The sequence below is a fragment of the Perna viridis genome, chromosome 5 (genome assembly GCF_037379345.1).
Source record: "Perna viridis isolate PV_CMFRI_1.1 ecotype Kerala chromosome 5, ASM3737934v1, whole genome shotgun sequence".
Lineage (NCBI taxonomy): Eukaryota > Metazoa > Mollusca > Bivalvia > Mytilida > Mytilidae > Perna > Perna viridis.
The window spans coordinates 17,848,929-17,862,080 of record NC_142449.1 but is presented as its reverse complement, the minus strand read 5'-3'; the positions used below and the strand labels follow the sequence as shown (position 1 = coordinate 17,862,080).

The window sequence follows — 13,152 nt, the reverse complement described above, 5'->3', positions numbered from 1 at the left end:
CCCAATTTAGAAAATTCTTTTTTTATTGGATTTTTCATAAAAATCTCAGCCTGTGTTATTCAAATCAGATTTCAGATATATCTTACAGTTTTCAAATTATAAGGAGACAAAGGGGCCACACTCGAAAAAAAAAAAATGACTTTTTGATTTTTCCATCTGATTTTAAATTTTTTTAATTTAGCTAAAATTTTGTGCAATATAGTGTCCATAATGAATTGTAAGTCCTTATGCTTAAGTGTTTCAAAAACTAATATTGTGTCCACACTTACTCCAACTGTTCAGGGCTGGACCACTGCAGTCTTATCATGCTGCGTTTGGCACTTTTTATTTTTATACATTTTGAGCTTGTTGAACTTAGACAATTTACCACTTTGTTGTGGCCTCTGTTCTGGAAATCACTGGGGTGAAGACCGACGTATGAAATGAAAACAAAGAATACTACATAATATTTTGCCATAATGTGAGCAGGGATATAAAAATTAAAAATTGGATTTTTACAAAATCAACAAAATGCTCCACAGGGTACAGCTTCATACAACAGTAAAGGTTGAGTCCTGAACAGTTAGGACATTTATGGTCACAATATTTTTAAACTGAACAGAATGTTATGTCAGAAAAGATTCTGAAACAAGAAGATCCAAGGAGCTGAATCACTCACCAGGTAAAATTTTGCCTTTTAAGGGCAATAAATTTAACAAGGAGTTGTCCAACAATTTTGACTCAAAAAGATTTTGGTAGGACTTATCATAAGGATCATTCAGCAATTGAAAGTTTCTATCTATCAGTTTTCAAGATATTGGTTGAAAACTTAAACAAGAGACTCAGCAATTGAAAGTTTCTATCTAGTATAGTTTTCAAGATAATGGCCAAAAACTGTAAAAAAAAATCTGTCATTTTTCATCTTTCAAGGGCAATAACCCTTACAAGGAGTCGTCTGACAACTTAGATCCCTTTGAGACTTTTGTAGGCCTTATAATAAGGATCATTTCAACAAACGAAAGAATTTGGCTAAACCTAACAGTTTTGGAGATATAACAAGTGAAAAACTACTGTCTGACCCCCATTTATATATTTTTTAGTTACGGCAACCAAGTTTATTTGATGGATGAAAAATCCCCACATCAGTTCTATGCAGGATACCCCATGGAACATTCATACCAAGTTTGCTTCCAATTGGTCAAGTTGTGTCAGAGAAAAGGTTTTTGAAAGAAATAACATTAAAAATAGCAAAAACATGGAAAAGATTTAACAGATTCAAATAAAAATTTGACAACAGATAAATCTCATCATGCTGAACACTTTTATCCTAGTCAGAAATTGTTAACTATTTTTATAGATTCATCAGCTTGTAATTAGTCTGTATTCTATGAAATGCTTGTTTTTGGCCCCCTATTGTTTCCAAGATAATTGGGGTCATAACCTTAAAAATCAATTCAACCTTCCTGTTATGGCTTCCAACTTTGTAAAGTTTAAGTAAGATCCACAAAATAGTCTTCAAGCTATCACATAAAAGAGTGTCTATGAATGACAGCAGCACCAAACCATTAAACACCAAAATTTTTGGTTCATTTCAGCATAACAGAAATGCAATAACAATACCAGAATCCCATGAACTCAATTTATATTTAATCAAAGTTCAATTTGCACCATTATTTTAGCAAATGGGAATGGGAAAATCTATTATAAATTTGGAATCTAAGTTTAGATTAAGAATCTTCGCTACCCAATGTTGCCTAATCAAACTTGAGGCTCTAGAGACCCTGAATCACTTGTCAGGTCAAAAATAGTCTTTGTAGCTTTCTAAAGCTGGACTCGTGACCTCACCGTACTACTGTCACAAGAATCATTTAATCAATACAGAGCATCTAAGTTATCCACCCAGTTTTCATATTATAAAATAAATTTCTAAGTAATTTTTTTACTCTTCAAGAGCAATAACACCCAACACTGAGCTACAGTTCTTTATGAATATTTCGGCATAGGTTGGTCTCACTATACTGATCAATTTTCCCCCAAGAAAATTAGGCTAAACCCTTTAGTTTTCAATAATTTTTAGTATAAGTAATCTTTCATAATGCAAATCTACTGATGCTAATTTTCATCGAAATCCAACTACTGGTTTAGAATTGTGCTTGTAAAACTCTCAGTTATTTCTTTATTGCATGTATCCAACAATGTTCATTTTCCTTCACACAGTTATAGATAGGATATCTTGCAGTAAAATTTTGTAAAAACCCATGGAGCTGTTAAAGGGATGTGCTACTAAAATATGCACTCACGGAAGGACAAAAAGATGAATAGATAGATTCCTGTAAACATCCCCTAAACTTTGTATACAAGGATATAATAAAATATCTACAAAGAAAAGTTTAAACCATTTATACAAAAGACATGAAATAATACACAACAATGCACATAAATTCAATACACTCTAGCACAGTTACTCTATTACCACTTACTCTGCTCTCATATCAAAGTATTATATTGGACAACGGGAAAATGGGGGCAATAAAAGAGAAACTGCTTGAAACTGCTATCTACCAATTCATTATTTCAGAAGCAAAGAGAACCCTTATAAAATAAGTAAATGTGCAATGCCATCATTTCTTTTTATAAGAGAGATTTGTTGATTTATTTGTCACAGAAGCTCCATTGAGGATAAACAAACTGAAAAATAAAGTGTCTGATCGATCTAATGATTTATGTTAGTCCTATAATAGGCCTCCTCTTAATGCCAAAACCAAGTGTAATACTGATCCTCCTGTTACTTTGTAATCTGCTGCTGTCTTCTCATCATTCCTATGGGAAGAAATAAATCAAAATGTTTTATTCATAATGTTTTTTGTAATTCTTTATTTTTTTAAGATGAAAACATGACAGAGACAAATACAGTGTATCACAAACAAGGGAGTACATAATCATATCAACGGTGACATCATTTTTAATTTAAATTATTTACAAATCAGTCATCAAAGACAGTTTCTAAGTCTTATTTATAATGTTTGTTTGAAAAAAGAATTTAACAGTCCAGACCTGATATTATGTGGTCAACAAACAAGGAGCCTGATACACTCACATGGTTGAATTTTGTCTTTCAATGGCAGTAAATTTAACAAGATCCTTCCAATAATTTTCACTCAAGAAGAACTTGGTAGTACTTCTCATAAGGATCATTTCAGCCATTGAAAGTTTCATTCTATCTACTAGAGTTTTTTATGATATTGGCTGAAAACTGTAAAAAAAAAAAACAACAAAAAAACAAAAAAAAAACATCACCTTTCAAGGGCAATAACACTTACAATGATTTGTCTATCAACTATCATCCCTGCAGACTTTTTTAGGCCAAATAATAAGGATCATTTCAGCAAATGAAAAAATTTGGCTATGTTCTATTTTTAGTATTTTTAGATCATAAATCCCCACGTCATTTCTATGCAAGATACTCAAAGAAACATTCATACAAAGTTTAATTCTAATTGGTCTAGTAGTGTCAGAGGAGAAGATTTTTGAAAGAAATAACATTAAAAATAGCAAACAGTGTTTAAAAAGGGCAATAACTGCAACATGGCTTAACAGATTAGAACATGTTTTTTGACGGATCAAAAATCCCCACATCTGTTCTATGCAAGATACCCCAAGAAACATTCACACTAAGTTTGGTTCCAATTGGTCAAGTAGTGTCAGAGGAGAAGAGTTTTGAAAAATTGTTAATGATGACGGATGCCAAGTGCTGGCAACAAAGGGGATTGGTAAAATCAGAAGTAAATATACAGTAAAACAAAAATTATAACAGTAAAATCAAGATTCGAAAAAGGAGAATTCCACATTAAAGCAGTTTGTAATACACAATATTTTCACTAATTGTGTGTAAAAGGTGTAAATAACATTTTATTTTAGCTTGGAACAAAAAACAAAATATCGAAGCCCATAAGTTTTAACTAGAGACATTTTCTAGACACTATAACAAAAATATCAACATTTTGGTCAGCTTTAGACTGATAAAAAAAAATAAAACTGATACAATGTAAGTCATATTTTTTTTTCATTAATCATGATTCATAATCTTTTTAGTGTGACAAATTGCATTACAATATATTTTATTTTATGGTTTATTTAAATGATTTACATGTATACTACACTCAGAGTATAGTGATTCTCTGAATACTCAGGTCTGACCTGGGGACACATTGAGGTACAACATATCTGGTTTCATATCCAAAATGTTGGAATTATTGATAGAGTAGAGAGTTCCATTACAAAGTACAAAAAAAGGATCTGGGTTAGCTTAGAAGACTAAGCTTGATTTTTCAAAAGTGAAAATACATTTTCTATAGTATAGAACATGTAAATTAGATTCGTAAATGAAAACATATTTATAAAGCTCTTACTGCAAGTAATTAATCAAATGCCTTATTTCAATAAGTACAATCAAGGATCCAGAAATTTTGACAACCCAATGCCGGTCATTTTATCAAACTTGTGCATATTTTTGTGTCAGTCTTTTACATGCTCAGAGAGAAATTAAACTTAAAAAAAAAACCTTTTTATGCAGATATTTTAAGATAAATATTGGAATTTGTGTTATTTCATCACATACTCTGACTTTTACAAAATATCAGAACGAGTATACGATTTTGGTTTCGACCACACGTGGACGTTCTGACATGAAACAAACCATCGTATCTCTCAGACTTTTTCATCACATTGGCAAACAGACGAAAACTTCCGAGTGATGACTAAAAGTGTTGATTATTTATAAAAGAAAATCACGGATAAATTTTGTATATTGATTTAAATGGTCTGTTGACTTCTGTGTTAAAAAGATTCAATCGATAAATTAATAATTACATACTACTACTGATTCATAGTTTCAGTACCATGTACTTCTGTTACCTCTGAAAGATCGGCGGGGAAAATGATAGACTTGCCAATCTTTTTCTTAACAAATCAAGTAAATAATGTATGAAAATTCTCCAGGTCACTTTAATTAATTCAGTTACACAATGGGGCTGCACGTTATGCAATCAACTAATCAGTTACAGGAAAATCACAGTCACAGGTGGATGCATATCGGCTAAAATTGACACACACCTGTCAATTAATTACCAATTAACAATTAGGAGACAAGCAGACAGGTAGACAGGATGTTTATACATTAATAAAACCACACAGACTGTAATTTATAAGGGTTGACAATATTTTTATGTCTGATATTGGAAAATGGTCGTCGGTCATTTGCAAAATTTGTTGGTCAATGACCAGCATTTTTTACCGTTTCCAGATCCTTGAGTGCAATGTATATACAACCTTTACAGGTTACTGGGTCAGATAAAGTGATTTTGACCAAAAATTTTCAACACGTGAAATAAGTCTGGTTATGACTGGATCAGATTTATTGAAAAGCAAATGAATATTTAAAGATCTTTATTTTCAATTGAGTGTCAAATAATTTGGGATCTTTACAGATAAAAGGAAGATGTTGTAGAATCATGAAAACTTATTGAACCTAAATTTTTAAACAAATATCCTGTTTATTTCTAGACCAAATAAATCATGTGTGACTTTCAGGTTTTTACTTCTTGACATTTAGAGTAGATTCTTCCTCATTCCTGTATTTCTTGTTGATAGATTTTCCCAATTTATCTCAAAAATGACTTGAATGAACATTCTTTAGAATTTTAATGTAAAAAACATAGGTTGCTTAACTTAATTTCGAGATAATTAAGGCTTAAAAATGACAATTTTTCAAAACATTATACATGGATTCTGTAGGGATTTTTCAACATTTTGCAAACTAATAAAGAACAGGTAAATAGAATTTCTTATAAGTGTATATAATGAACACTAAACAGACATTCTTTCATATTTCGTCGTCTGAATATAGCTGCTCCAACGTTAAACCCCAACAAACAAACAATTCATATTTTGAAAGAAAATAGGGGGTCACTAAACCCTTTTTCTTGTGATAAAAAAAACCCCTAAAATTCCTGTAACATTTTCCTGCCAATTATCTCCCATTAAAGGAGTCTTTATTTAAATTAGGTTCGTAATTTTACCATACAATTTTTTATGTGAAAAATTCTTTTAAAATAATTAAACATATTATTTTTACATCATTTCAAATACTGTTAATTCTTAGCAAGTATATATGCCTGTACGATTTTACAAGGCAACAGAAAAAAATGCTCTATGTACTAGGTATGATCTACTTTAAGTCAAATATAAAAATTATCAACTCATAAACAGATATCTGGTCATTCAGCATCACCACTGGTAATACAAGATAATAAAAATAAACATCAGTTAACAACAAGACCCCTTTTTGAACAGAATATTCACAGCTTCCACTTAAAAAAATACCTTAAGGATTTTAGCTGGTGATATTCAGCCTTCTTTATCAGATTTTCTGACTCCACTAGTTTTATCCATAACATAGCATTTTTGTTTGCCCAGTGACCCCCTCTTTTCTTTTTATAGTTTCATTAAATACACCTTAAAATGTTATTTTGAAAGTTGAAATGAAATCCTTGTTTTTTTCTTCAGTGGTTTTAATTGATAAAGCCTACTAAGACAAAGCCTATGGAAAATAAGGAGAGATCCTTTCTCAAAAACAAGCAAACTGATCCATCATTTTTTTTCTACTTAAATTGTTCTAGCATGAAAGATCTTAAAAGATTTCACAACCCTTTGAAATCCTTGTTATTTTCAAACAGAGCAGCGAACATCCTTAAATCACAATGTTTCAGCATTTTTCAGTTTGAAACAATGATATAAAGTTCCCTGAGTGAAACTTACATTTGTTTCCCACTAAAAATTAACCTTTGCTGTGGTGGGGGAATTCCTTCTTTTTCTTCTACTCTTTCTTTTATTCTTTCCACCTGCAACATTAAAGTAAGGAATCTTTTAAAAATGTTTTACAGTTAGAAATCAAAATGTACATTTTGCTTGAATTGTACTATGTCATGTCTTTTGAAAAAAAAAGTTTACTTTTTTCCAACTACTGGTCATAAAGCAGCAATGATATTTTACCATGAAGATTAGTGTCGTACTAAGGTAAATTTTACATTGCAAACTGGCTAAATTCAAATTATTGTTGGAACCCAGGAGTAAAATCTTACTTTTTTTTGCTTGTCAAATATACAGAAAAAAGTAGTTGTGAATAACAACCTCTCTATCAGTGTCCATCTATACCTACTGATGTCAGACCTTTTAATGCACAAAATATTTTTTGAAACAAAATTTTAATAACCCTTACTTCAAAATGCTACATCTGGCCTAAAAAATACCCCACTTACTACTTATACTTCCCAAAGCCAATATGATAAAGTTGAGAAAGGTTCAGAGCAATTCAATTATTAAGAATGATCTTGATGAAAGAAAAATCTGGAAACTAACAATATCTTTTCTTACAAACCTTATCTGTAGGTTCTATGTCAATTTCTATCTGAAATGAAAAATAAATGAGAGCTTAATAGAATAAACTAATAGACTACATATACATGTATCATTGTTAAACTAGAGGCTCAAGAGAGCCTGAATCGCTCACCTGGTTAACCATTTGCTTGTTTGAAAAACTCGAGAAATGAGACAGGCTAAGTTAAAATCAACTAAATTGTCAAATGCAGGAAATAGTATTTTCATGACCTGAACCAGAATTTTGCTAAAGGCAACAATTTTTGAACCTGTCTTATGACCCCTAAGTTCCATTTTTAGTATAGGCAGCCATATCTATTCACAGATTAAAAATCACAACAGTCATTTTGAGCACAATACACTAAAGAATTATTATGCTTATTTTCATTCAATGATCTTAAAAGGTTTTAGAGAAGAAGATTTTCAAAGTTGTACATGTGAAAAAAAAAAAACCAACAAAAAAACTGTTTCAGGGGTCATAACTCCTACATTAGTCAATGAATGGTATTGAAAATTTCAGCATAGGTCCTTCCCATGATGCTTAACAATTTTACCCCTGCCAAAAATTTGGTAAAGGCAACGGTTTTTGAGTTATTTGCAAAAAACTTCCATCTGACCCTTATGTTCTATTTTTAGTAATGGTGGCCATGTTTTTTCATGAATCAACAATCCCAACAGTCATTTTGTGTGGGATACCCTAAGGAACATAAATGCCAACTTTCATTGAATTCTGTGCAATGGATTTTGAGAAGAAGATTTTCAAAGTAGCACATACGAAAAAATGCAAAAAAAACTGTTTCAGGGGCTGTAACTCCTACATCAGTTGGCCAATCATTTTGAAAATTTTGGCATAGGTCGATCTCATGATGCTGAACAATTTTATCCTGCCAAAAATTTGCTAAAGGCAACAGTTTTGGAGTTATTTGCAAAAAACTGCAATCTGACCCCTATGTTCTATTATTAGTTACAATGGCCATGTTTTTTCATGGATCAAAAGTCCCAACAGTCATTTTGTGCAGAACACCCTAAGGAAAAATCATGCCAAGTTTAAAACCTGTCAGTCCAGTAGTTTCAGAGGAGAAGATTTTTTAAAATTTGTCCACAACGATGACGACAATGGACGCTAAGTGATGGCATAAGCTCACTTGGCCTTTGGCCAGGTGAGCTAATAAAAACAAATGTTATATTTTAACCAAAAAATCATCTGATCATAATAGCTAAATACATGTACAGCAAATAATTTTGTACATGTACCTGGTAATTGACAGACACAAACATTTCAAAAGTTGACAACACAGAAGAATTTAAACATTTATGATGATTGTGAAACATATGCAGTAAAGAATTGCATTTACATTGTACAACTTAAGTTACATGGGTAATCAAGGGAATCGAGATCCTAGCAGAAATCAAAATATAATCCAGGGACAAAGACCACAAAACATAAAGTAACTAAAATAATACAAAGTAACAAAAGTATATGAGCAACTCGGACTCCACTAAAAACTGACACATAGACCAGGTGCACCGTTAGTCTACAAACACCTGCTGAGTTGCTAATAAAAAGTCAAGTCTGAGGTAGACGAAAGAGGAAAGGAAAATTATGACACGTTGAACAAATCAGTTTTCATGGTGCAGATGGATACACCGTAACGATTCACAAGTTCATGGCGACGACCATAAAACTTCTGTAGTGATGACTTCAATATTGTAGCCACATAACCCTGTTCCAGACACCGAATTGTAAGAAGTCTAGCACAGTAGAAAAAGTTTGTGTAGTTAATGCAAGCTCTGGCATGATGTACGAGTTGTGACATGAAAACTCTAAACACAGGTGTTGCAATGATGCTACCACAGATGTAAGGAAAGTGAAGTATGAAGAATCTCTACTCAGTATTACATACATTTATCTGTATCTAGGTGTACAATCTTTTTTGGAGTAACAGTGATGTATGTTTTTGAGTCAGGATTTTAACACAGTATGGGGAAAAGAAGAATATAGAGTTGAAAAATCATAGGTTTTAATGCTATTTTTTCGGATAATAATCTTTCATTGAGGGTTTCCAGAAGATCTTTTGAAGTTTTCTGGATCCACATTGACAAGTCTCATGGTAGGAATGGAGACCTTCTTTGATAGCTGTGAGTATGTAAGTTAAAAGTTTTGAAAGAGGTTTGATGGTACACTTTGCATATTCAGCTACACTTTTTTAGCTTTGTTTGTATGGATTACATGGTGTTAGGAATCAAGAACATAGATGGTAGATCACAATCATCATTTTTGGTAGAGAGACCAAAAATGGTAACCACAGCTCCATCTGAAAAGAAAGTAGGTTTTAACCAGTGTAGATAAATATATGGACTTACCTCCTTCCCAGTCAAGGTCTGGAATATAAAAAAAGAGAGAAGTTACATGTATGATGTACCAGCAACATTATGTAACCTATTTACATGTAAGACAGCACATGACAGCATTAAGTAGTTTATTGTCTGTGCATAATATTTTGAATAGTTGTTAGCTATAAGAGGTTACTGAAGATGACTAAAATAAATTGCAAACTAACACCTCAATAATTCCTTTTCCATATAAATTGTCATTTTAAAGGGCCTTCAAATTAGAAAGATAATTCTGATGTAAATAAACTATTTAGTGATAAATGTTTCATTTTTATGCACTTGAAGACCAATATTTTTGACCGGTCAACACATTAACACACTCATGAAACCTATAAAATTAATTATTCAATTTTTATAATTTCATTTGACGTGTTTCTCTTATTTTATTACATTTGTATCAAACTTCTGCGCTGGTGAACACCATTTTTGGTTACATTTAATTTAATTTCAGAAATGCAACAGACGGTGTCAGCAAACAATAAAAGTACCCATAGTCCAATAATCGAAAAGCTAGAAATGTGTTTCATCAACTCTTAAAACATCATGAGTAAATCTGATTATTCAATGAGATTATGTTTCAATAATATACCTAGTAAATGTAATTATTTGTTATTGAAACATTGATGTCTTTTCCTGGTCTTATGGCAAAGCTAGCAATACCAGAGCATTTTTTTTCAAACTGCCCAGTAGCATGAGCCTTGACTCTGGACTGAAGGAAAAAATGCAGGATCTGTATTTTCTCAAAATAAAATGCGTGATCAAAAATTTCAACCTAGCCCCACCTCCCAGGTATTGAATTTTAAGATTTTTTCCACTAGCTAAATTCAGCAAGTACTGAAAAATTACACTCACTTAATCTAAGTTTCTTTGGTTATTTCTGAACTGAATTATTATAATACATAACTGTACCTTGAATAACCGAAAACCTGTCTTTTTTACAAAAACCTGGTGTATATATCCTGAAACCTCAAGATAACATATTTTGGGGTGATATAAATGCTTACTATGTTATTTAAAAATACATAAACTAAGTTCTTTTCATGAGAACAGTTGTCTTTTATATGCATATTTCAACATTTTCTAACTACCCAACGGAAGTCCGTAATAATCAAAATGGTCTCAGTACTTTGAAATTTGTCATGTGGCTTTCCATAAAAAATATTTTTCATGAACAACTTATTTCAAGTATGTTTAAATAACAGTAAGCAATTATATCATCCGAAAATGTGTTTTAATGATGGTTTCCGGAAATATACACCTGGTTTTTGTATTTTCAATGTGGTAATATGAGCTACCATATACATACAGAATCCACAAGCAAATTTTAACAAGTAAAAATAATTTCTGCTGGCAAAATTGAATTTTGACTTCATTTAGCAAGTATTACCCTTCAATTCAATCACTGATTCCCATTAAAATCATACGGTTGCTCCCTAATTAATGTCTTTTAGGAATTGTTTCAGGTCATGTGTCTCATGTTATAAGTGAGTGAAGCTTACTGTTAAAATAATTTACATTTAATAAAGTCAAAGACAAAGTAAACTCCATTTATACTGGAGTCTCGATGTATCACAGTAGTTAATTGTTTTCTAGATTGAGAAAAAAACCAGGCCTTTGAGAAGTGGATTTTTATTCAATCTGAAGTTAATACAAAATCTAACCTTTCACTGCATATAACCTATTTTTTTCTGATGCAGCAACTTTAACACTAAGTAATTGCTGACAAAAAGGTAAGGTAAATTTCTGTGCCTAAAAAAAATGTTTCCATTGTATCTGTATTGAAAAGAAAATTGTCTAAAATTATTTCCATAAAAAAACCTGCAATGGTATTTTGTAGTGATGCACTTCAGCAACTTTTCAATGGATCATGATAACTTTTAAATCCTTGCTTCATGTTCATTCAGTTTGATAGCAACTTTCCAAACATGACCATTTAAAAATTTTGAAAATGGCTGAAAATCACATATAAATTTCGAGTTAGTCACCATTTTTTCCCTGTCCTTGAGAAAACTTAAGGTTTATCATTACCTTTAGACAAATATGGCCTCAATTTTACCACTAATTTCCTCTGATCACGGACAAATTTATATATCTAGTAAAATTTTAAGGTATACCATCCCCTAGATATGAGAAAGTTGCATTCGTTTTATGTAAACTTATATCAAAAACTCGCCTCAAATTTTTTTTAGATACACAGGTTTGTCTATGGTCAGAGGAAAATTAGTGATGAAATTGAGTCTATAGACTATATTTACCGAAAAGTAAAGATGGACGTAAACGAATATGTGGCTCGAAGTTTATACTAAGTCCCTAGATCAAGCACACCAAACACTGAAATTTGCATAGTTCCATGTTCTTGATCTACGCATGCGACGATACAGTGGAACCTGCGACATAGTGTGAACAGAGTTTAAATTTGTTTAGCAAAAAGTTACAGAAACACACAAGAACTTAATCATGAATGAACATAAACAAATTAAAGGCCAATAGCAAAAATGTAAAGAGATGTCAATAGTCTACATTTTTTTGTATTAGACTTTTATCTACCTTCACTTTGATCAACATTTTCCCTTTATTTCTAGAAGAAAATTCTTTTTCTCAACTTCTTTATGCACTTCCGGTAAAAATATCGGCATCACCAAAAATAGAACGACAGTTTTCATTGGACAATAGAAAACATGACAATTAGTCCCAATTCTCTCGTCACTTTTAGACGGACTAGTAAAAAGCGCGCATTTATTACGAGCAGCCCCGAAAGTCTAATAACACCAAGTATTGTATTTAATGTGAAAATAACAGTTATAGATTACAGCTTCAACAACAGAACCGATTGAGTGTCATAAACACTTACATGTAAATTTCAGTTCTGATTGTAAATGGACAAAGCATACATAGATTTCAAGACCTATGATTTTTAAACCCTTTAGACTCTTATATCCCATACTCAAATGAAATATAAATATTATGCATTGTTGTTACTAAAAACAATAACAAAAAATCGGAACACCTAGATACAAATATGTAGTACTTGGTATACAGAGATCTCGAGTCTCCATACTTTGTTAAAAAAAAAAACGATTCCGCAAATCATCTTCTAAACATACCGGAGAAGAAGTTGTAAAAATACTGGAATTTCTGATCGACAGCATATTTGTCAAGTGTGGTAAACGTGTTTTTCAACAGATGGTCGGCATTCCAACGGGAAAGATTTGTGCTCCACTACTCGCTAACACATTCCTTCACTCCTATCATGTTGACTTTACACTGATCTGAGGCTAAAAACCACTAATTCCACTTCCCATAGGCTTCTATGCTAATTTCACAATATTCAATGGCTTCTCTGGA

The 13,152-nt window shown here is 31.7% G+C and overlaps 1 protein-coding gene across 1 annotated transcript; it reads right to left on the bottom strand.

Annotated features, from left to right (window-relative positions):
• Positions 1-2,363: 2,363 nt before the first annotated feature.
• LOC148616344 (ubiquitin-like protein NEDD8) lies at positions 2,364-12,471 on the bottom strand. The gene is made up of 5 exons (XM_088583259.1): positions 12,355-12,471; positions 9,778-9,795; positions 7,415-7,444; positions 6,796-6,878; positions 2,364-2,799 (listed from the first exon to the last, which is right to left on the bottom strand). The coding sequence occupies exons 1-5, from the start codon at positions 12,370-12,372 to the stop codon at positions 2,712-2,714; spliced, it is 237 nt and encodes a 78-aa protein (XP_088439385.1). The 5' UTR covers positions 12,373-12,471; the 3' UTR covers positions 2,364-2,711.
• Between the last annotated feature and the right edge of the window lie 681 nt (positions 12,472-13,152).

What these genes read in the sequence shown, in the direction of transcription:
- LOC148616344 (XM_088583259.1), bottom strand. An exon ending in ACATAGAACCTACAGATAAG is followed by an intron (nt 6,879 to 7,414) that starts GTTTGTAAGAAA and finishes TTAATGTTGCAG; the next exon opens with GTGGAAAGAATAAAAGAAAG. An exon ending in ATTTTTAGTGGGAAACAAAT is followed by an intron (nt 2,800 to 6,795) that starts GTAAGTTTCACT and finishes TTCTTCCCATAG; the next exon opens with GAATGATGAGAAGACAGCAG.